Raw genomic sequence first — 25,815 nt, 5'->3', positions numbered from 1 at the left:
AAAGCTTATTTTTATTTATTCATTGTCTTATTTTTGCTTTAAAAAATTCTATAATAAATTATTACGTTATTAATAAATACACGTTAGGTTAACATTACGTTATATATTAATATAAAATGTCCTTAAATCTTAGTGGTGTGATTTTGTGTCTTTGTGTATTTTCTTGATTTCTTTATAAATCAATAAATTTTAATATTTCAAAATCTTTTCATTAAACTGTATTTTTTATCTATCTTCTAGATAACACCCTAGACAGAAAAACGTACAAGTAAGTATTTAATTGTTAGGAATAGGTTTGATTTTGTTAATAAAATATATTCATATTTTAGCGCCATTTTCAAACGTTTGTCGACTTTGAATTTGCGTCACTTTTTCAGTTTCTTCATTAACATACCTATACTGCTAAAATTGTTTACTGCCTTTTAAGATTAAAGGATTGCAGCTTATAATTAGTTTAATTTTTCATTAATTATTTTCCTACATTTCGTTAGAGCCTTCGTAGCACAGCGGTATAGACGAAGCCCTTTGGTCGGAAAGACCTGGGTTCGATTCCCGGTCACGATGCGAGGAACCTTTATCTGGTCTCTTTCGACTAAATGTGAGTTAGCCGGTCTTATAAGGTTTTTATTTCACCCGCAAACTCGGGATTGTAGTCCCTCAGAACGGGCAAACCGGTTCCGTGAACAAGAAGATAACTAGAGAAGGGTAGAATCTCCTGATTCTACCCTTCTCTAGTAGAGAAGATTCTACCCTTCTCTACTGCATCTCTTTAGGAGATGCAGTAGAGAAGGGTAGAATCTCCTGATTCTACCCTTCTCTACTGCATCTCCTAAAGGTAATTATTCATGCTGTAGGTCTGTGTGTGTGTGTGTTCACGGAGGTAGTTTTCCTATTTAGAAAGGATACCGACCGGCTAACTCACAATTTAATTAGAAAGACCTAATGGACGTTCCTCACGTCGTAAACGGGATTCCAACCCGCATCTTTCCAACCAAAGGGTTCATCTCTACCAACTGAGCTACAGAGGCTCTAATTACTTTATTGTAACCACCTACACAAAGAACGTTTTAGTTGGCAGTTGAATTATAATCGCCAACCACCTAAAAGGCTTGAATTCGGTGTGCCCTACTTATTAAATATCTTGGGGGGGGGGGGAGTCCCAAGTTTTGGGTCTAAATCACAATCATGAGATTATCTCAACTTTAGCCCATTCACAGTATTGTAGATTTATAATATTTCACGTGTACAATTGTCCTGAAACTCTAACTATAAACAAATATCATAGTGCCATATTTATTCCATAAACAGGATGGCTTTGAGATTAGGAATTAAAATAAATATACAGCGTGATAAAGGTTATATATTCGCGTTTCTTTTCCAAGAGGAAATAACATTGGCGAAGGCAAATAGACCCTATGGAATAATTAACAGAATGATTAACTTACTCTTAGCAGTACTTGGGCAATTACTTTGGCCTCACTTGATAACAAACAAAGAAGAAATATTATCTTTCTTCATTGTGTCTCAATGAGACCTGCTTTTTAATTAACAGTACGAGATAATTCAAATGTAACAAAGAGTCGGATCGCTTCTGACTCTAACTTTAAAATATCAAGCCTTCCTTAAAATTCATCGTATGTCGGCTACTGTGTGACTTGGTGTGCTGTCTTTTCTTCTCAATGCTTCTTCTCTGCATAATTTTATGCTTTCGCCCTCCTATTAAGGATTTTTTTTCTTTTTTTTCTTTTTTTTCTTTTTTTTTTTACAGAGACATCTTTGGTCTCTAGAGTAGCGCTAGTCTAGAAACCAAAGATGGAACTTTTTTGGAGCCATTTCAGACCTTCAGTAAGCTGGAACGGTGGTTTCACATTGAAATTTATCTTCCATCTAAAGAAAATAAAAACAATGGAAACAACCACAGTTTGTTGGTTTGCAAGTAGATGAACGCTTACCGCGCGGTCATCAATGCTGGTAATATTTTACATCTTTCGATTTCTTGCATTCCTTTTTGATGCAGACAACATATAAAATGATTTATTTGATGCAATCCATCTAGAATGATAACGGTATGAACCTCAAGTCAGAGGTATAAATGCAGTATATGTGATCATTACCAAAACTGTTCGAGATTGGTTATAAATTTGTGAGAAGAAAATGGAACATTTTCTGACTGGCTTCAAGTTGGAAAAGGAGTTAGGTAAGGATGTTTACTTTCTTCTCACTTGTTTAGTATATAATGCGGAGGACATCATGCGTGAAGCGTTGGATAAGCTCAGGACAGGAATTAGGATAGGAAGTAGATTGATCAGTAATCTGAGGTATGCTGATGATATAGTACTCCTTTGTAATGATATGGAAGAACTAGGACTAATTCGTGACAACGTTAACAAGATCAGTAATAACAGAGGACTTCAACTTAATCCTAGCAAGACAAAGATTATGGTTCTCAAAGGAAATGCAAACAGAGAAGCTCTTGAGAAACAAATGTACCTTAATGGAGAAAGAATTGAGGAAGTCAGCAAGGTTGAGCACCTGGGATCCATTATTAATGCAAAGAATTGCTGTTCAGAAGACGTCAGAAAAAGATTAGGAATGGCTAAAACAACAGTCAGAGACTTGTCTAAAATCTGGAAGAATGGATCTATCTCCATGGGAACGAAGTTGAGGATTTCGGATGCAGTTGCTTTTCCAACAGCGACTTAATGGATGTGAGACTTGGAACCTAAAGAAGTCAGATAAGAAACGGATATCTGCTTTTGAGATGTGGTGTTACAGAAGGCTGTTGAGTATATCTTACACTGAAAGGCGTACAAATGAATGGGTGTTAGAAAAGATCAGTAAAACTTTAAGGCTCCTTAAGGATATTGACAGAAGAAAGTTAAAATATTTTGAACACATTGAAAGGATGGAAGGGGGACTTCTCAGAACAGTAATAGAAGGTAAAGTTCCTGGAAAAGAGGAATGGGTAGACCATCAATGAGATGGATGGATGTTGTGTGTGGAGTGACTGATCTTTAGAGAATTGAGGCCGCCAGAAAAACAAACAACAGGACTACATGGCGAGATCTGGTGTGGAATATCACCGAACATCGGAGTGACCATACGGCATCTGTAGATGTCCAGTGAACATAGAGAGAGAGAGAGAGAGAACAAAATTGAAGGTTTTAGATTATGAAAAAAATTGTATATTTGTGCCTTAAAATTGCCTGGTAAAGTAACGGAAAGTTTGCTTTTAATGTCTCAGTTTCTCTTTAGAGTAAACAACCCAGTACATAGACATCGGATATCGAAGTTTTTATTATGATTGGAGTGAAAATATTATTAGTTTTTCTTTCTTTGCTAATTACATACAAGTATTGAAATATATAGTGACATAAAGTGAGTATAATATACAGTTACATTTTGAATGTAAACATCAAACAAATGAATGTCATGCGCATTCATTTGTTTGATGTTTCAAAATTGGTTTCGTTCTCTTTTTTTATCCTTTTTTGTAATACAAATGATCTTAGTAAAAATAATTCAATGGGAAACGTAGATTATGAAAGAAACAATTACAATATTTTACACTTATGTAAAATAAAAGACAGTAAATAAATAGATGCGAGAAATTGAAGTCATTCCTTTATTTTGCTAAAGGTTGCAAACTTCGTTGCGGAAGGAAGATGAACACACAGATTCCAGTAAAAGTCCTGGCGAAGAAAAGTGTCCTGATATTATTCCAGGTATTCGAAATCACATCCGATGATTTCAATGCATTTAAAAGATATATTAATATATGAATACGTTAGAGCATACGAAATCTACCGCATGTTAATCCATTTAGAGCTACTGTTACTGAATTAACTTTAAAAGTGATGTCGGTATTTATTTGAGTGTAGTTCCCTCTTCGCTTCTCTAACTTTCCAGATGCAAGTTAATCATTTTAAGCCATGATGGCCCATTACTTTCTAAATATAAATTATCCACGACTGTCTCTAGTGACAACTGTCACTTTGTCCAAATATATCATCCAGTAATTGCCGTCGATCGCATGTCTAATATTGCTAGTTCACTGGCATCTACTTCCTCTCGGACCTTTATTCGCCTAATTTGATATTCCTCCTTCTACATCATTGATCAGCAGAAGCAGCGTTCTAGCATGATAAACCAATCCCAGAATTATCCTTAACTTAATTTCGACCCTTTGTGTGAGTGTGTGTGCGCGCGCGCCTCGAGTCATGCGTACTTGACTCTTTCATTGATGGAAGTAACTCTAAAAGTAGCTCACACGTATTAAAATAAAGATTCATTACTGAATCCATCAACAATATTTGTTTTATATTAAATGGTATGATACTATCATTATAATAATTATAATTTTTCCCTCCTGAGGAAATTATATCTCGACGAGTGTCACTTATTGACTGTTTTATACTCTGTGTGGTCTGGATGGTCTGGTCTTATCAGAAATACACAGACAAATAATCAACAAAGTGTATGGGATTGGTGTATTATATCTGTTTATTGTTTGTGTTCGCCTGTTGATTTACTCGCTTTTAGCAGGCAAAACACTCGAAAATCCAGGAAGTAAAATCTTGGTCTAAGTGTTGACTTATTGTCAAAAGAAATATCCTAATTAAAGGCTGTGGCTACGTAGATTTTCAGCAAATTCATTATTAATAAATAGTGAAGTCTTATCGAAATTTCGGTTTAAATTCGATCCTCTCAGGCACTTTGAATAAAGTGAAGTAACATGCAAAATGATTGGCTACAAATGACAACAGAGGAACTGCCTACAGTACGTAAGCAAAAATAGCCTCTTTAGCTAAATGTTGCATTTTAATATTAACTAGTGAACCCTCATACTTACTTTTCATACTTATTATCGTAACTGCATTTTCCATTGAGAAACCATACGGTTCTAGTTAATATTAAAAGTCAACATTCTAATGATTTAGCTTTATATACTTTTAAAAATGTTCATTTAGTAACCAATTTCCAAATTGGAATAGCAACTTAAACTAGCAGAATAATGAATATGGGGATATTATAAATGCTTTTAAAGAATAAACTAATCAAACTCTCATCAATATGTGCTATAGGTCCACAAAATCATGATTTATTGTTAGGAATAAACACGTGTATTCTAGAAATTCTTCTGGGAAATCAGATGGGCCATTTATGCATGTACGTACTGTATATATATATATCAGATTAATACTGTATTCGAAAGAGAATAATTCTGAATTGTAATTACGAATAAGCAACTGTTGATGCTATAGTTCCTGAGAGATTTGACTTATTAACTTATTGTCCTCACTACTTCTTGATAACTCACACATAAGCTGTCTGCTTGAATACAATTCTTGGTGAAGAGAAAGCTTTACCGAAATGTGACTTATAATCCCTTGTGTTTACGTACATTTCTCATTTGGCGTTGTTAGCAAACTCTTGAATACAATTAAGGCATCTCTTGTCAGGTAATTGCATCTCTCATTTCTAGATGGAGTAAAATTTGCTTTTGTCTTTCGAAGTTTGGCAGTGAAAAGGAGCTACATGCAACGTTTGGCCTTATATCATTTTACTCAGTAAATGAAATTGAAATTGGTTATCAATGCAGCCTAACTTTGTTTACTGGGACTTGAACATGATTATAACAGTCACGAGGATGCGAACTTTAATAAATTTTGGACCTCAAGAGAGATTAACGCCATCCATACGAGAATTCATTAACAGAAATGCATATTGCACCCCTATATAACTATTAGAAATGTATCGCAGGAGTGCTTCGTTAAAATCCACCCCCTAACTTGTATCTGGAGAGAACGCACTCTGTTGGAAATACAATTGAGAAAATATTACTTAAGCAACACCGAAATGTAGTTATTGAAAAATAAAAACATTCTTTCAACAACTTCTTTTAACTATACTAATCTACTTACTTAAATTAAAATTTAATTATTTATTCAGTTATTTAGATTGGAGTGGATTTAAACATTGATTTATTGATTAGAAAACCAAATTGATGTTTTGCTATCCGTAATGTTAGTTACATTTTTAATTCATTCAGAATTTATCCAGGACCGCCACTCACGCTTATAGAATGCAACGTAGAATGACTACCTTGTGTTTTCCCCCATTTCTCCATTTTTCTGAAGTCAGAAGTAATATGACGAATAGGAACTCCCTTAATGAAGATTTGAGGACTTTTGTATATATCAAATACAAAAGTATCGTTTCTAAAGGGCTGCTCCTTCTTCATACATAACACACATCCTTTGATGTATGCGATTCCGAAATATATACAAATATTCGTACCGATTTGCCTGCCCATAGACATTTTCTATGCCATGGCCGAAGCTTTCTTCGGCCATGGCATAGAAACTGCTCGGAAAGGTTGACTGACTCAAGGACGAACAGAGAACATAATTTTCCAATAAATAAATATATATATTGCACTTATAAGTTATTTCACTGATTATTTAACGTTACTTATACGTTATTTCACTGATTGCGATTTTATTTTTTAGTTTAATGTTTAGTTTGACCAGTACTGTTTCTTCAGTAGTCATCTGGCAATTATTTGCAATGTTATCTTATTATTATCAATTATTATTTGCAATGTTATCTTAAAGCATGATATCTTTTTACTTAGTAGAAAGAACAGTAAATTATGCAGATAGCTTGGGTGTTCTAGAAGTGTTTATTGTTACTTATTTTTTTCGATGTTTCTTTGGGCAGCAGATCAAATTATACTTAAATATGTGAATTCATCAACTTGTCCATTATATCTATTTAACTTAATTTAGTACTCTTAAATAAATATACAGTTTAATCATTATTATTATTATTATTATTATCATCATTGCAACGAGCCACATATCCAGCTGGAATGAGTGACGCGGCTGTCGCTCACACCGTCGAATTATTATTCCATTTTATATGCCTTTAATGTAATTATCCGCTTGTTTTCGGCTCCGCCAACGCCAAAATTTCCCCTATCGACGACTTTTGGTACTAAATCTTTTTTTTTTTTTTTTTTTTTGCGGAAATCTCTTCCCATGCCTTCAAACGTCTCAATATAAAATTTGGTCCCATTCCGTTTATTGGTTTTACCTTCAGATGCCTCCAAAGGAGGGAAAGTTATTTTATGGCACCCTGTATAATAAATATAAAATATTTTAAAATTAGAAGATATACTTAATTATCAACGGGTAGCATAGGTTACTATAGTAAAACTTATTGGATATATAGTAGGAAAAACACATAACTATAACATTTACTAATGAGAAAATAAAAAGCCCACTCATACGAAAAAAGAGTGTCTGCAACTTAAAAACTTTCCATTTAAATTTTATTTGTTTGTTAATAATAGCAAAGCATCAGCATAACATGTCGTTGCTGTTTTTCTCTTTTTGAACTGGTAATTCAAAAATGCGGGTTATGATAAGTAGTTAAAAAAATAATAATAACTTAAGTATCTAATTTCGTGTTTTAATGTATGAATGTCATTATTTATTTCCTTTTTACTTTTCAGAAAAAAAAAACAATAAAACATAATTTCTAGATAATTAATATAACATTTCAAATCATTCTCTATTTATATATCCCCCTTATCTTACGTTTTCATTTTTTAAATAAGCAACAATTATCTACGTAATTAATATCATATTTCAAGAGATTTCGCTCAGAAGTCTTAATGTAAAAATTACTGCTACTTTGCCAATTCTATCTTTCTCGTTATTTTCTTGAAAAGAGCCAAGGATAATGTCAAAAAACGGATTTTATTGTGGAGTGTATTGTAGCTTACAACTCAACAATGGTTGGCTGAGATATGTCTCTGACAGCGTCAGTTTAGCGGACACGTCGATTTTCTTATTCATTTATTTATTTAAATTATAGAAATGAGTGATAAATATCTGTGATTACAAAATCATTATGAAAGTTTTAACAAAATGAATAAAAACGAATAATCCAACAATTTATTCCCAAACAATCCCAATTTTACTACAAATTCTCCAAGTTTTATCTGTATCTCGAATGTGTTCTCCTTCAATATTATTAATGTATTTTATCATTTTTTTATATTGAGAATTTTCAGCTTTCTTAAAATAACATGCATCTTCAGAATCAAATGTGTAGTATGGAATAAAATATGCAAATTTTCATGTGACAAAAATAGCGTTGACTTTTCATTATGAAAGATTTCTCTTTCAGATGTCAATCTGCAGTTCGAACAAAGCAGGGAAGATTCCTTAGATAAAGAATTCCAAAGAGAAATTGTGCAGGAAGTGATACATGGTGTGAATGGAATCAATCAGAATGCCAAGCCTATTAGCCACGCGAGGAGCAGAATAGTAAGCTTTAAAAATTAGTAAAAATTTTTGATTTTTGATATACACGATATTGCATGAAGCTGTTGTATGTGAACTGCTGCTATGCTCTCAAATAAATTCATTCTGCATCGAGTATGTTCTTATGGATATAAATATTTCAGAAAATAAAAGGTGTCGAAGGTGGTTTTTAAACTCGAAGGAAGGAAAAACTAAAATATCATCGAATTACATTAATAATTCAAACTATATAGAACTGATTTAAAATTATGTAAACTCTTTTATAAAAATCAATCTTAATAAATGCATTAGCAGTTTATTTTTAAAGTAACTCGGGTATATTACTATCTTCTGCTAATATAATACAATACTTTCAATTTTTTTCAGAGGCTCGATAATGATATCGGATTTATCCGGAAATGTTAAATATGTATCTAAACAAATCAATATATCGTTGATGAGGAAGAACAAAATCTAAAATTTACTTAATTTCATTATCCAATGGGATTAACTTAAAATGTTAAAAATAAAATGTATATATTATGTATAAATCTTATTACATAATATGTTATGCAGTGGCGGCTCGTGGCTTGAAATCGTGGGGGTGCTACAACTTTCGAAATATACATACACACTGTAAGTACAGGGTATACGTGTTTGGATAAAATTTCAAAATTATGGTAAAAATTAAAAAAAAAAATCAAACATGAAAAAATATTGTTTATTATCGATAAAATTATACAGTTTAGTATAATTTAAAATTACTTAAAAATAAAATCCATTCCTTTAAAGGAATGGCTTTTATATTCCTTTAAAGGAATGGATTTAAAATTTTTGGACATTATAATTAAATCCTTTAATTGTAATGTCCAAATATTTAAAGATACGGAGTAAACACGATAAGCTCTACGAACACTCTACTACTGGCGCAAACTGCATATAAACAACAGTGGAACTGCGCGACGGACAGTGTCGCATTACGCTAATTCCTCGCATCTCACTATGACGTGCATGTGCTTGCGCGCGTAGCAATATGACACTGTGGTAAACACAGTGCTGCTAGCATCCTTCGCCCTCCTAAGTGCTACAAGATGGATTTTTATTATTGTTATACAAAATAAGAGAATTGTATAGGATTGTTGATGATAAAATTAAATATTATAAGCAAATATAAACAATATTATTTAAATTAAGGGATATTACATCCCATATTGTTTCATAGCTGAATAAGAAACTCAAAGAGTTTCATGCTTAATTTAAATAGTTTTACGTCGACGAATTGAAGCTTCTGGCTCTTCATATATTTAGTAATTTAGTAAAATAAATTAATAAATATATTTATATATCGAAAAAAATTGGGGGTGCTGCAGTTCCGCAGTGTCTTTGCACGAGTCGCCCCTGATGGTATGTATAAATCGTATACATAAAAATGTTACACATAATTTGGGATTGAAATCTGATTGCTTATGGTTAAGAAATATAAATATTTGCCATTTGATTTTTTTTAATATTTGATCGGAATGAAACGTAAAACAGGACAGTTTCGAAAATCAAGAATTGTATTACTAAGAAATGTAATCAGTTATTAACGGAATAGACATACTATTCATTTACTGAATTGCTTGTATTCATCCAAGATTCTGCTTAGAGAACGTTAAGGTAGTATAAAAATTATTTAGGTTAGGATCATCAGCTACGTGAGGTAGATGACGTTAAGATTATTTTAGGTTAGAATGAATAAGACATGATTAGGTTCAATTGATATTAATCTCGACAGCAGACAGTCTTCATTGTCGTGCTGAAACATCACTGCCACCAGTTTTGGTTGCTTATTAGCAGTCTGAAGTGATTGTCACCATGTTTGGTCCCAGAACAGGGCATCTAGTTCTGTCCCACTTACTTGTTTTACATGCATTGCGATGTCAACCTTCAGGGATATTCAAAACATGCCGCGAAGACCGAACTTTATCCATTCGGGCATACAGCTTTAAAACAGCTCCGCACGTCGACTGTTTGATATTACATGAAACCGAACTTAATCGTAACGTATCAGGGGGATTCTAGATCAGCTAGCGCATAATTCTGTTGTCATCTGATCTGCTGGATCATTCATGTAGGAAGGCCGAGTATAGTGGTATGTGAAGAGACACTGTTGTGGTCACGACATGTCAGGAGGTGGCAGGTGCTGGCACGATATGGCAGGTGCTTCTGCAAGGTTTGAAATGTATGCATAAGGATTAAATATTCATCCTTATGCATGGGAGTACTCTAAAGTCTCCACCCCAATCTCATGAAAGGAAATATAAATAAATAATTGCAATAGCACTGGGAAAAATGAAACCTCCCACAAGAAAAACAGCAAAAAAAGGGTTAAAAACAAAAAAAAAAACAATAATAAAAATTCTCATTAGAACCAAACATTCATGCAAATACAATCATTTCCATGCTCACATATCCAATACTCGTGTGTAAATCAACAGAAGATGACGTGCATCACCACGACTTCAATACGTCCTTCAACAGAACCTCAGCTAGCAGCCACCGCAGCAACTGTCAATATCAACTTCATGCTACACTTTGCACTAACCAAACTGCCATAAAGATATAGTTTTCACTCATGCCATCTGGCATCCATTATCAGAGAATGTCATACCTTGAATGCTTCTTTTGTATCTACTAAGTGAATTTTTAAACCACTCTGTGGCATATATTAATTTCTATAAAAGTGACTTCGACTCTTTTCTTTTCTAAAGAATGTTCTTCTTCTAGCCGCTGTCATAGCATTGTGTCCTTTGAACTACAATAACTCTAAGTGAGATGAAAATGAAGATGATCCCCCTAATTTTCACTCTTCCTTCCGTCCTTTTTTCTCATGGTCCGACTACTGCTTTCACAGAATCCAGTCTGCTCTAAACGAATTGTAATAATACTTGTCGAATGAAGGTCTTCATCCTTGTTGCTCTAAAAATCCCTTATCCGAGCAGTGATTTTGCAGTCTAACGAAAAATTCAGCATAACACAAAACTCTCTTGAGGAAAAGAATTTTTGTGTTTTATATTTCGTCATTTTACAATTCACAAAAACAAAATATATCTACAAATCCAAATCTGACTTTTAAACGGCCAAATGAAGAATATTGCATCCTGCTCAAACTGCATTTTTTCTCTTAAGGCATTATTGGATCATCTTCTTCTTCTTCCCTTGGATAATAAACACATATTTTAATAATGCAGTATTCCCGGTTCTGCTGAAAATTGGAATGAGAAATTAAATATTTTATATTATCTGCAACATTTTATGATCGTTCGACATCAAACTTCCAGCATGAAATCAAGCCTGTATCCAGTTCCCCCTTCCATACTCAATTTGGTTATCTCAAAATTAATGGGAGGATATAATGTACAACCTACTTGTTCGCTAAGAGAAAGCTTGCTAAATTTAAAAGATACGAATAGATTGAATTCTGCAACTTTTGATCAACAGCAGATCTCCTAGGACTACATTTTCGATATCTGGATGCAAACCATGAAAACGTTTGGAGAAAATTGTCAGACTCTCTCTGTGTTTTGAAAACATAACATTTTCATCGGGTCGCAAATAGATTTCCTCAGCAACTATCATCGTATGGACTAACTTCCGGTCTTTGTGGCTATGTGAACAATTTCCTCTTTGTCGCTTGCAATCTCTCATGAGAGATGATGTTCTCTTTTGACTTTCCTACCAATCCCCATAGTGTCATAGGACGAATGTTTTCGCCGTTATAAATAAATGGCATTCTCTCAGTGGCAGTTGGTATTTTGCTGCTATTTGACTTTCTCTTATTCATATGACAAACCAGTTCATCATTGGTGTGAGGACACATTTCAAATCATTTCAAAGTTTAATGATACTTAAATATAAGGTGAGATATAATTTCTTTTAATGATTGAATTAATCATACCTATTGACATTTAGTTTCCATATACGTTGGTTTATAAAAATTGTTCTCTAGATTGTGGTGTACCACCCAGCCACATCTCTAGATCTACTAGAGATATGGCTTAGTGGTGTCACGTGTGTGTGTGGGGGGGACTTCAGAGTGCAGAAAATGAGGGGTTTCTTTTGGATGGCTCCTCACGAACTTTGCAATGTGTTGCCAGATAATTTGACATTTAGAAAAACAACGGGGGGGGATTCCGGAAATGGACAAAACCTTGCCTGGACAGAGGCACTTCATTATCGCCTACACTGATGAAGTCTTTGGCTACCTTTTCCCACATTGTTGACATCAGTCCGTCCATGCTTTTTTTAGTTCTCTTTATAATCAAAACTGAGAATTATTCTTACTGTTTATAGGAGTCATCTGTAGAATAACACTCGAAATATATAGGTGAGGGACCATATTTAAAATTCCGTAACATCCAGTGCAGCAGTACCAGCTGCTGGAAATATTCTAAAAAATATATTAAGCATTCATCTATCCTTCGCCGTAAATTTGAAATAATGATGACACATTAGTGTGTGAAGTAAAATATTTCTCCAAGAACTTTTCGATTTATCATTGTAGATACCAAATATTCAACTTGAACAATGTAAACATTGGATTAAATCAAATTCACTCTTTCTGTTAAAGTGAACTTGCGTGTATTTGGGAAGAAGCTATGAATAAACTATGGTTGGCGAATTTCCATTGGATTAATGGGTAGAAAACGCAGTTAATATTAATTGTATTTTATGCAGCTATTGCCAGTTTGATACGTTTACATAAGGTATTTATTTAATTTTCATTTGTTTTCATTTGTCCTTTAATTTACGAAGCGCATTATTCGTGTTAAACATTACCGATTGATTTTCTTAAATATTGTCCATGGAGAGCACGGTAGTTGCTCTCTGAAACAAATTACGATAATTTGTTTCATAATTTTACTATTTTCGTTAACATTGTGAGGGAAAACAGAAAAGGAAGTCTGTTTCATATTAATTAGTAGTATAATTAGTGATGTTATTATGAAGGGATTCTATTATTGCTCTAAAGCGCTTCATTAGCTGAGTATTACTTAAAAATATCTTGATTGAAGAGATTTTTGAGATACAACGAAATCAAAAACTTTTAGAAGGTTTGTGTACGAATTTCTTAGTCGGGCAATGAATTCGAATGCACCATCCAATTAATTCAAACACATTACGTAATAATACTAACAATTAATTATATAATGATTTAAAGAAACTCGAGTTACCTCGTGTTTCTTTAAATACGAGGTAACTCAATGACTTTCTGAAAAATGAAGGAAAGTTCGATTCTAGTTTTTAAGTAAACGAACTATTTTATATTCTCTCTCTATCTTGTTTTCTTTAGCCTATTTCTTCATCATTCTTTAGTTCAAGTCAGTAGATTTTATTTTTTTTTTTTTCGGAAGAAATGTTGGTCATTAATCCCGCAACTTAGGACAATCGACCATAAACCCTCTGTCTAAAAAGAAACCGAACTTTTCGAATATAGAAGAAACTAGTGGCGCCACCTGTTGTATCTTTTTGTTGTAGAAAGTGGCAACCTTAATTAGTGTTGTGTCAAACTGATTATGACATTTGTTTCATTAGAAGCCGAATTATAATGCCAAGAGTGACAGTGTGTTTTGACGAACGATCGGAAAATGAGTTTCAGACAGACAGATGCGATTGATTTTTGTGTTAAACTTGTAAAAGTTTTATCGAAACGCATGAAATGCTTCAAAAAGCATACGGTGATGAATGCTTATCCCGTACTCACGTTTACGAGTGATCAGAGCGATTTCAAAGTGGTTGTGAGACGCTTGAGGACGAAGAAAAGCCGGCCGTCCAAAAGCTGAATTGAGCGATGTTAACATCCAAAAAGTGAGTGATTTCGTCAAAGAAAAAAAACCCGAAATCATCCGTGAGATTGATTGAAGATGGATGAATTGGGGATTCCCAAACCAACTGAGCACAACATTTTGACCCAGAGTTTGGGCCTTCGTAAATTGAATTCGCGATTTGTTCCCCACAAGTTGACCGACAACCAAAAAGTGTATCGAATTGAACACTGCAAGGACCTCATTAAAGCCGCTTGCAAGTACTCAAACTCCCTTGAAATGATCGTTACTGGTGACGAAACGTGGTGTTTTGAGTATGAGCCCGAAACAGAGTGCTGAGTAAAGACCACCAGAAGAGAATTGTCTTTACTTTTGACTTGGAGAAGCCAAAAGTAAAGAAAATGCTGATTTGTTTCTACGATTTCAAGGGCATTATACAGAAAGAATTCGTTCCGCCTGGTCAAGCAGTCAATGGTGAACTTTATCTCGAAGTTTTGAAGCGATTGATAGCGAGAATTCGTCGCTAGGATACAAGCCAGACAAAAGTCCTTTTCTTTTTAAGTGTATTATTTTCCATCTGAAGCATAACAGACCACAACCAGTAGGATCCTTTTGTCGCTACGTCCCTAAATTTATAAAACCTTTGTTAAGAAACTGCGTTTAAAATAGATAAATAAATAATAAAAGCATCAGATTCCATTCATCGCCAGCACATGTAATCCAGCACTAAATTACACACGTATAGAATTATACCGTTTCAAATGTAGTGCTTACCATGAAGAGCTGTGACTGTAAGCTCATCCTTCACTTTGCTCCTGTTCTGCAGGCGTGTAGATACATGCATATCTACTCGACGCTCCTTAATCCAATTACCGTCACCCTCAGCTTTATGTACGATGCGGTAGGCGTTGATAAAAGGTGTTATACAGGGTAGCACGAGTACCTTCCTCGTCTCCCAGTTCCGTAGCATGATTATATTTGCATTGTCGGTGACAACAGTGACCTGTTTTTCATTTTAAAATTGGTTTGGTTTAAATTAGGATGAGGCAACTAAGGTTATAACTCTGGTATAGTATGCCTATTAATTGTATGTTATTTGGGGTTTATCTATTTTGCGGGGAAAAAAAGATATACCTCTATATGAAACTGATAAATTCGGCTTTATATCTATTCCTTACATAAGTAGTGTTTCACATAAATTAGCAAAAGTTCTAAAAAAATACAATATCAGAACCTTGTTCACTCCACTTCCAAAGATCCGTTCCTTAATTAGCCACCCAAAACCTTGTCATCATCAACTCAAATACCCTGGCGTATATAAAGTATTATGTGACTGCGATATTCCTTATTTCGGGCAGACAGAAAAATCTGTCGAAATGCGTATGGAAGAACACATGAGAGACATTACTTACAAGAGACAGCGAGCGAGTGCAATTATCAAGTCATATCCTTTTCTCGGCTAATCATGATGATAACCAAAGTCACAAAGTTTGCTGGGAAAAACCTACTAACATCTTCCGTTGCAGTGACGAAATAGAGAGAAAAATTGTGGAATCTAGAGAAATCATCTTCAATCCTGTTCATCTAAATAACAACTTAAGCTACAACCTCCCAGATTTTCATGCTAATTCAGCTGTAATCATGTACTGGCGTTCACGTGATGCAGCAAACACGCACTCTCCCAACAATGCAACAAATGAAAGAACAGCTTCAAATACAACTACAACGTTTTCATGCTAATTATGTATAAAGACTTTCTATGTTGTTCATAGTCTTTTAACCCTCAATGTTTAGTGTTTTTTCTTTTATAATGTCACCTGAAGAAGGCTGTTAGAGGCCGAAACTAGTAGCGTGTTTATATTAAAACCTTTTTACTTAAATCTCGGTCTAGTCATTCAATTTTTTCATAAAACTATGTATGTTAACCGAGTCAATGATCATTCTGTCATATATAAAGTTATATATATATATAACTCTCTAAATGAGCACTCTAGACTACCTTCTAATTAGTCGAAGAGCATATTTTGTATCAACCTCGCGAATGCGCTACGGTTCTCATCATTTAGAATATCTCTGACTTACCACACACACACACGCACAACGAAAACTTTCCGTACCCAAGACTGTATGGAACTCTTACCGGAAGATGGTTGTGTGTGTGTGTGTGTGTGTGTGTGTGTAGGTTTGATACCTTTCAGGTTCCGCAAACCTCACGAGTGTCGTAACTTAGAACAAGTGTAAGGGTGTGGTCGGAACAAAGTAGCAACGCTTATAGAGCTCCGTAGCTGCACCGCTGAAGTGATTCTATGCCACGCGTGAAAGGGGAAGTAAATTCCAAAGTTATCCTTAAATAAGACTGTCCTGGAAAAAATTTACAAGCCCTTGCAAGTGATGCAGGAAATAGAGCCCACACACGCAACTCGAAATACCTGTAAATGCCCGAGGAAATGTTAGTTTTACACTGACCGGTTTGATTTCCGGTTTGTGCAGCATTTGCGCATATAAAACTAAGATTCGGTGGAATTCTCATAAAGAAATATTTATTACTATTACTTTCACTGAAATGATTTCCCCCCTCCTATTTGTCAAGAGATTTCTAATTGGGATTTCCTTACAGGGTGAAGGGGATGCTGCTACGACATTAGGAAGAATAACCACAAGCCAAAGACCACCAGCATCAAGTCTTCAAGATTATTCACATATCAGTACCCAAAAGAGAGTGAAGGTGTTGCCAGTGTCTGTAAGAGGAGATGACGACGAAGACGACTTAGGCAAAAACTTTGGAAAGAACATACAGACTGATGTCTAAAAGGTGAGTAAAATTTTGTTGTGGTTTGCAGATGGGATCGAATGTTTTGAGTTTTCAGGAAATTGCTGCTTTCAGTAAATAAGATTTATAAACCAATCAGTTAAAAATTAAATGAAATAAAATTAATTTAATGTCTAATAATGATACTATTAATATATAATATACTGGCAAACATATGAACCAAAATTTTAAAATCAACTTTTCCACGTTACTTTTTTTTTCTTTAGAAAAAATACTAAATAATGCAATAAACACCTTTTAGCTTATTTCATTTTTGAATAATATCATTTGTGCACAATTCGCGACAGTCGCAGAGGGCAATGCTGTAGCCAATGAAGTTCTAACTGAGGCGCGGCTATTGCTGTTACCCTCCTGCCATGATCAGAGCTTTAATAGCTCAATAACACCTTATCCCTAAACTATCCTCTACAGATAACGTGGAAGATGAAAAGCATTCTTGCTTTGCCCCTTTAAGCCAGTCCTTTTAAGGACTGGAATTTATAGCCAAAGTCAGTTCTGTGTGAACAAGTGGCTATTTTGTTTTTAAATTACGCTTGTATTAAATAATTTAATTAACAAGGATGTGAGGTTCAGTGTACCGTTTATTTATGTCAAATGTGTTTATTCTGGTCGATTTTCCTGTTTTGCAGTCAAAAACCGAATTTCCAGAAAGCAAAATTCTGCCACCACTGTATTGTATTGAGACAAGTCACCGTTAGCTGTCCGCGCGGTTAGCCACTAGGCTAACCGCGCGGACATATGCCTGGGAAAAGGATTCCTAGGTTCGATTCTCGTCGACGAGGTGAACAGCTTATGGAACTTCCTCAGCCATGGCCAAGTTAGCCGGTCTTGGGCGTGGACAGCAGGGTTTTTTCCCGCAGTGTATCTAGGGTTTTTCATTCCAAAAGCAGGCAAACCGGCTGGACACGCACGGATTACAGTCAGGAATACTGACCCAGACATAGACCTGATTCGTCAGCTATGCCGGTTCCGGAGCACGGATAAAATTTGGGGGAATTGGAATGTACGGCACTTCCTCTAAAAGGAACTTAAGCTGTATCATCACACGGTAAGGAAGGACCGTTAGCTAATGGTTAGGAAGTAAGAAGGAAATCCATTGATGTTTATTATTATTTTTTTTGTGTTTAATGAACAAGTGGAGATCGTAGTCCTGGGGAAAACGGTAAGGTTGACTATTACAAAGAACAGCGAGAGATAATATAAAAGTTTCTTCGATGAGATTGCAGTCGAACTATGTATGTTGACCTGCAACTGTTCGGTTTTTACAAATGTAGAAGAAAATGGAAAAAAAAAATGTAACTAATTTGGCGACAATTCCACTGAAAATACCTTTCGACTATGAAAAAGTGATTTTAGGAAATCTGTGAGGAGAAGGGGATTATCCGTTAAGAAGGCTGCCCTATTCTGGATAGCATGAATGCGAACAGTATTCTAAATTTGGTCCCATGTGCGATTTATAGTGTTACGACTTGTATAGATGAGAAGAAGTGTATTGAACTGAAGACGACTGTGGTGGCTTTTCTATTCCATAATGCTGAATTGCCAGAAGAAAGTTTGTTACAGGTTTGATTCTCTTCCGTGTCTGGAAGACTTCAGCTATTTTTCGAATTATTCGATCCTTGATGCATTTAAATATTTTTTTTTCGATTATTCGGGAGTTTAACCAGGAAATTCAGAAAAACAAAATCGACTGTACAACGAACACTTTCAGAGAACACTACGAGATAGTAGCAGTTGTCTTCTGTACTCTCGCCCCAATGCTTCAGTGTCATTGGTATTCATCATCTACCAACCGATTTCTACAACTCAGTTAACGCTAAAAGATTTCGTCTTACGTTTTTCGGGAATTTAAAAAAATAGAGGATTTATGTTAAACGATTTATTCATTTAAATGTTTCAATGAAATAATTTCGGGGAAAAAAATAGAGCCTCTCTTTCAGTCGTTTTCGATGATACCCTTCGATTGGAAAGCCCTAAGTTATTGAATCCTAAAACGCGAAGAACCATGATCAAGATTTTACAACTGAAAGCAAATTAGCCGCTTTCTCACGAGATAGGAAGATTTTTTTCTTCCCAAAAACCGTTCAGAAGAATACGGATTGGCAGCCATGCAACAATATGTATATAGGATTAATATACGTCCTCTACGAGCAAAAATCAGGTTTCGAAGCAGCTAAGTTATTTGACAGTGACGGGCCACTGAGCCCAACACTTAAGGAAATATGGAGTGAGGGAAGATAAATCACTTTTGATGAACGTAATGGTGACACCTCTAGCTAAGGTCATAGGGAGAAAAGTCGATACAGTTTCCTATTCAGAAAAGTGAAGGTGGGAGGAGAAATCAAGGAAGGTCAGTTTTTTTTTTTTATAATAAAGTTAACATGGCGTTTTCACGCTTATACATCTCAGGAACTTTTATTTCCGTTAATAGTAGCGACTTTGAGCAGGTATAATTTGATTTCATATATCAATTAACAAGTACAAATTTGTAATCAGTGGCTGAACTATTTAGTGCTGTAGATGGTTTATAATAATTACCGTAATTACTTTAACAAAGAATGTATTTTACATTTTACTGTTCATTTCTTTAAGTTATTGGTCTCCTTAACCGAGCAGTTAGCGTATCCAACAAACAGATTCTAGGTTTGAATTTCACTATGGAATGCAGTTTGTGAACATTTTTAGGGGAGAGATAAATTTTATTTCCTAATGAAAGAGTGCTGCTCACTTATTGGAGACCTGAAGTGGCTTCAGAAAGTTCCATATTTGGTCTCTCTTAGAGCAAAATTTCTTATGAACTGCTTAATGCTTAGCCCACCCACGAAAATAACATAATAGGTTTAAAACTTACCGTGAGTAGGACTCATAATAAGTGAAGTTGTGGTCGAAAGTATTCTGTCGACGTGGAAATCATGTATGTCAGGACACGATTCTGTAGTTAGTAGATCAAATTCGTTCAAGTGTGTGGTAGTACCTCTCACTTCCAGGACACGACACGAAATCTAGACTTCGTTAAATGAACCTTGGGAGTCATAATGACTCAATCAGGAGTCAGTGTTGCTCATGCAATGGACTGCTACTTTCCATAGTCGTTTTGATTTGTCTCTGGAGCTCCTGCTGAGGATATCCCCATTAATATGAGTCTTATTTGAGCCATTGTCATTTAATCTAGTATTTTTAATACTTGTTGTCCCGTTAGTTCTCTGCAAAGGTGTACCAAAAAAAAAAAAAAAGAAAGAAAGAAAGAAACGGAAAAAATGAGCATCCTGCTGTGGAAGTAAAATAAAGAGATATGTCATCAGTCATTAATTATTCTAATCAATAAACAAATCAAATAGATCATTGTTATCGGTTTTTTTTTTTTTTTTGGCTAGATGGATGAAGCAAGAATGTTTTTCCTATTCCCCATTACTTGTAGAAGAAAATGTATGTATGGGGTAATATATATCGCTATGATCATGGCAGGAGTGTAACAGCAGTAGCCCAGCCTCAGTTAAAACTTCATTGGTTACAGCATTGCCATCCATTACCCTCCCTGGATACACATTACTCCACTGCAGCTCATGCATGTCGCACGAGGCGACATGCATGAGCTGCAGTGGAGCTATTCTTATCCCAACCACACCGGGGACATTGTTATTGAGCTAAAGGCTCTAGTCATGGCTGAATAACGGCATTAGCCGAGCCTCAGTTAAAACTTCATTGGCTACAGCATTGCCATCCGTTACCCCGGGAAGTCCTAAAAAGGACTGTTGTTCTCACTTCAGCCTCCAAAGAGAGGTCGTGTAATAAACCAAAGAGGCCACAGAAGTGTTCGCATCATAGTCAGTGCCAGACATGGTTATTGTCCTTATATAAGGACTGGCTTAAAGGGGCGAAGCAAAAATGCTTTTCATCTTCCCCGGTTATTGTTCTTAAGTTCATAAAAGAACTGGGCGATGGACCGAGTCCTTGACTCTTTATCCCGTCATCTGACTGAAGAAAATCTGTGTGGATGAGGTGTTATTGAGCTAAAAAGATCTAGTCATGGCTGGGTAACGGCAATAGCCGAGCCTCAGTTAAAACTTCATAACAAATGGCTACAGCATTGCCATTTGTTACCCTGGAACTTTCCCCCGGTTATTGCTGTAATTATATTATTAGTTATTTTATCATTATTATATAATTTTGATGGTGTTTAAAAATAAATCAAAACAAAAAGTATTGTTTATAAAATAAATGAAAAAAAGGTGCAACAGTTATTTTATAATTATTAGATAAAAGGTATTTCTAATTGCTAAAAACTGATAATTAATATTTTTGTTTTCAGAGCTCCCAAGTTGTAGAGTGTGGTAGGCTTCCTTCAACTCGAGAGTGAACTTGAAAGATTCACTAAACAACGCCCAGATGCGCAGAGCTTCGTGACTGAGGCGAATATCAAGTGCCATGTAAATTACGAACCACTTTCAACTCCCCAAATGTTCCCACATTACTATAAACTCCCAAAATGCTTCCCAAATGTGCGGTTGAGTCAGTTCCACTTGAATGCTGTGAAGGCATCCAATGAAGTCATCCCAGGCTTTTTAAATGCTGATATCATAATCAGAAGTTTTAAAATATACCGCAGGAACAATTCCATTTTATAGTAAAAATTTTACCGGTAAGGAATTGAAACCAGCGGAGTTCACGCCCTCTGGTGTATCTTTTCAGTGTTTTTCAAAAGGAGGATCGTCGTACAATGTTTAAAGTTTAAACCCTATGTAATTGGTCAGCTCAACGATAGCGCCTGAAACCAGTGGCTCCATCTGGTGGCCTAAATTAATATTCGCCAAATATATCAATATCGATGTGTATATATATATATCTACGTTTCAGCATCGCTGTGAGATTATCCAACTGTGCCTCTTCATTCACACGTTGCAACAAGGAGGGAATGATTATTGCAACGGTCCTCCCTCCCCCAAGCAATTCGCACCGGTCGTTTGTGGTGCTATAGAATCGTTTGTGATATTATAGAAACAAAAAACATGGAAAAGAAAAGAAATACAGTGACATTCTTTAGTTACCGCTCCGAACTTCTGATCCGGACTTGGGATATCAAGTTCAATCTGATGAAACGTTGACGGGTGTGTTTTGTGTTTACATCTTTATCAGTACGTCGATTTTTTGGATATAAACAAAAAAAGTGTAAGTTTATGGCACTCGCGTGTCTTTGTGAGCACCTAGTCGTCAACATTTGCTATTTTTATAAGCGTGACTGTCAATACATTTTTAATAAATTTCTCAGGGAAAATCCACGCATCGTTGTTTTTATTTTCATGTGATGAGATTACACAACCCAAAAATATATATACACCAAGAATGGACTGCTTTTTTTCTCATAAATAAACACTACATGGTGACTAGAAAAATCCGAAATACCCCCCCCCCACAGAACAGACACACAATAATAAAATACACAAAATATATTGTGCATAGATCAGATGCGTCCGATCATCTTAAGACGGTATATACAGGGTGTTCGGGATAAATTTGACATATTTATAATTAATTATATTTTTCCGTAAGTTACATGTATTAACACACACTTCTCTTCATTTAAAAGTTTGGACCCTTCTTCATTCATATACAAGATGTCAGAAAGGATGGATAGCTGGAACCCACCTGAATCATGGAAGAGAATAACTTGTATCATGATGATTCGTGCCCGCCATCAAAATAAGGATATTACGACTGCTGCCCAATGCTCCCTGAATACAGTAAAAACAATCAGGCATGAACTAGAGACTTGCAATGGTGACTACGAGGATGTAGCAAGAAGAAAGATCCCTAGCAGACGATCTGATTGCGTTCGTACAGCAGAATTCCTCGCAAATCTGCAGGAACAGGTGTTGAAGAACCCTGGCATTGGAATTCGGGCTTTGTTCGTGGAGTTGCTAACTGTAGTCAAGCCCTGGATAACAAGGGTAGCCAATGGTAGGCCGTATGTATGGCAGCAGGATTCGGCCCCTTGCCACACCTCTGGGAAAAGTCAAAAATGGTTGTCTGAAAATTTCTACGACTTCACCAGTCCAAATGTTTGGCCTCCAAACTCCCCAGACCTTAACCCCATGGATTATTTTGTATGGGGCGCAGTTGAAAAAGACACCAATCGCACTTCCAGTAATACAAAAGCCCAGTTAATGGATAAAATTAAAACAGTTTTTGCGGCCCTTCCCAGGGAGACTGTAGCATCAGCTTGTTCGAGGTTCCGAAGCAGAATTGAAGCTGTGATCGATGCTAATGGTGGTTATTTTGAGTAAATCTTGTTGATAGTATTGTAATTAACTCTGCCTGTAATATTTTTTGTCAATTCATTAAATTTAATAGATACAAAGAAGATTTTCTTTTTCCTTACGAAACTGTCAAATTTATCCCGAACACCCTGTATTATCTTAAGAAATCGTAGTCAACTTAAGATGATCACAGTGCCTCGATCGAAAGATGTAATTCAGCTGCCACCTAAATATCAAATATAATTCATATAATTATTTTATTTTTATTTTACATCTGTTTACTTTATGGAATTCATTAAGATTCAAAATTAGAAAATAAGTAGAGATCGCCACGTACCCTTAGTGCGAAGAACCGGCCAGGGTTTCTGATCCATTATATCATCCTCACCCTGTCGCCCTACCAACCACTAGGCGGTATCCATTTCGATACTTGCCAATTGAGGATGGGCTGGCAATTTGGGACAATTTTTTTTCTGCATTGGTTTAAACCATTAAACAAAAGACTATGGCAATAGGAGATGAAATGTCATGTTTTGTTGGTGTACTATAAACTAAAATGCACAAATATTCATGGAGAAAAAACTGAAAGAGTTAAAGGCTATAGTACACCAACTATAACTTTTTTTCCAAATGAAACAGCATTCACAGAACAGTGATAGCAAGTATTCATAAGGAATGCAACAAGGAGTATATGCGAGGTAAAAAAAAGTCACCAGGCAACTGAAGTGTGGAAAAGCAATTGGAGTAGATGGTATTCCACCAGAAAAGCTCCAATATGGTGGTATAAAATTTTTCAAGAGGCTGCACTGCATAATTCAGAAGTCAGAAATTTGAATTGTAGATGGTGGTGTAGAGCTATCACACTACTTGATATAAGACATAAATAAAAGTTGAATGTAAGAATTACAGAAGAATTTTCCTATTCAAAAGAATGATAAAAATTGTCGAATATTGGTGAAAAACATGCAGGGTTCAAGCTAAATTGGGGTTATGACGATTACATTTTTAAGTTAAATAGTCGAAATTTATAGGAATATTACAAGGATCTGTGTTTAAGTTTTGTTGATTTGGAAAAAAAGCCATAAAAGTAGCAAGAAAAAAGCAGTCAAAACCCTACAATTAAATGGTTCAAAGGGAACATTATACAGAACTTTATACAGAATCTATCAGCTGACTAATACAGTGATTAGTTAGCTGATAGATTCCATGTTATAAATATTATATTTGGCTACTTAGGCACAGTTCTTAGTGCAGGCGGCAAACTAAATTTGGAAATAGATAATAGAATAAATTAAACAGTGGGGTTGGCGAGTCAGTTAAATAAATTTATATTGGCAACTATCAGTACGCAAAATAATATTTAAACTAATTTTAACTTATGGATCAGAGAGTTGAAATTATATTTCTAGTCTGTTTTATTAAACAGATGATCAAAGAATAGAGACCACACACACACACACACACACACACACACACAAACACATGAGAATTCTGAGAGACGTTAAGAGGAATAAACAGGTGGCATTAATGGCAGAATCAGATTAAAAATGAAGACATTAGTAAGCATGAAAGAAACGTGACATTCGTAGCATTGAGGAATGTGTGAGAAGAGCTAATCTAAGTCGGAAAGACTCGCTTAAAGCAGGATGAGACGAGAAAGATTAGCAAGCAGATGTTTGATGGCACTAAAAAGCTTCAGTGGATCACCAAAATCCACGTGTATTGATGACGTTAGCAGCGTCTTAAGAGATCGAAATATTACTCATGACCACATTATATATCTGAAAAATAACAAATTAATTGGGAAGAAAATTGTTCATAAGAAGATGGGAATAATCCAGACTTAATATTGTAGTAATACATCATAATATCCTCAACAATAATCCGGACTAATCCTGTAGGAACACATCATATTATCGTAATCACTTCATGAGGGTATAAATTAGGAATAATTTGATGATGACTGCTTTATGTTTAGTTTTTTTCGTGTTTATATAGACGTAAAATGCATTTATGAAGACACATTTTGGGTGCATACACAAAACAGAAAATCTGATTTATAAATACATGACTCTTTTGTAATGTCTTTTATGGCTTTTTTATGATCTATAAAAGATGGCGTGACTATTCATACTACTTGAGTAATCATTATCTGGCCTTTATTTGTGGAAAGCTGCTGTAAACCCATGTAGCTCAGTCCTATGAGTCTTTATAAGGATTTTTTCCGTTGAAAGTGAATTTACCAGTTTCTTACAGAGGCGTATTCATCTCGCAATGGACGCGCGCGCGCACACACACACACACACACACACACACACACACACACACACACACACACACACACACACACACACACACACACACACACACACACACACACACACACACGCACACACACAAATGAACAAAAGTATCCCCCGATCTGGCTTCAGAGACCCTCTCCCACCATTTCTGATTCTGACTCTTAGGTCTAATTTCATAATCCAAGATTTTTCGACACTGTTTATATTTCTAACATGTATTTTTATTTGTTTTTAAATGGCTGGATCGGTTGTGGTATCTCAGCTAAACACAAAGTTCTAACTTTAAAGGTATTTTGTTATGCGTGT

General features: G+C 35.3%; 1 protein-coding gene across 1 annotated transcript in view; it reads left to right on the top strand.

Moving 5' to 3' along the window:
- LOC150094042 (irregular chiasm C-roughest protein-like) overlaps positions 1–22,206 on the top strand; it is a 159,347-nt gene extending 137,141 nt beyond the window's left edge. The window contains exons 10-14 of the mRNA XM_090412757.1: positions 241–268; positions 3,640–3,725; positions 8,200–8,339; positions 16,740–16,934; positions 21,262–22,206. Of these exons, the coding sequence (XP_090268883.1) occupies positions 241–268; positions 3,640–3,725; positions 8,200–8,339; positions 16,740–16,931 (446 nt within the window). The 3' untranslated portion in view covers positions 16,932–16,934; positions 21,262–22,206. The remainder of the gene's footprint in view (positions 1–240; positions 269–3,639; positions 3,726–8,199; positions 8,340–16,739; positions 16,935–21,261) is intronic.
- The last annotated feature ends 3,609 nt before the right edge of the window (positions 22,207–25,815 follow it).

The sequence above is a fragment of the Typopeltis vanoorti genome, chromosome 23, assembly GCF_054136105.1.
Source record: "Typopeltis vanoorti isolate ZY-2024b chromosome 23, IOZ_Tvanoo_1.0, whole genome shotgun sequence".
Classification (NCBI taxonomy): domain Eukaryota; kingdom Metazoa; phylum Arthropoda; class Arachnida; order Uropygi; family Thelyphonidae; genus Typopeltis; species Typopeltis vanoorti.
The sequence above is the reverse complement of the archived record's forward strand: the minus strand, read 5'-3'. Positions and strand labels throughout refer to the sequence as shown.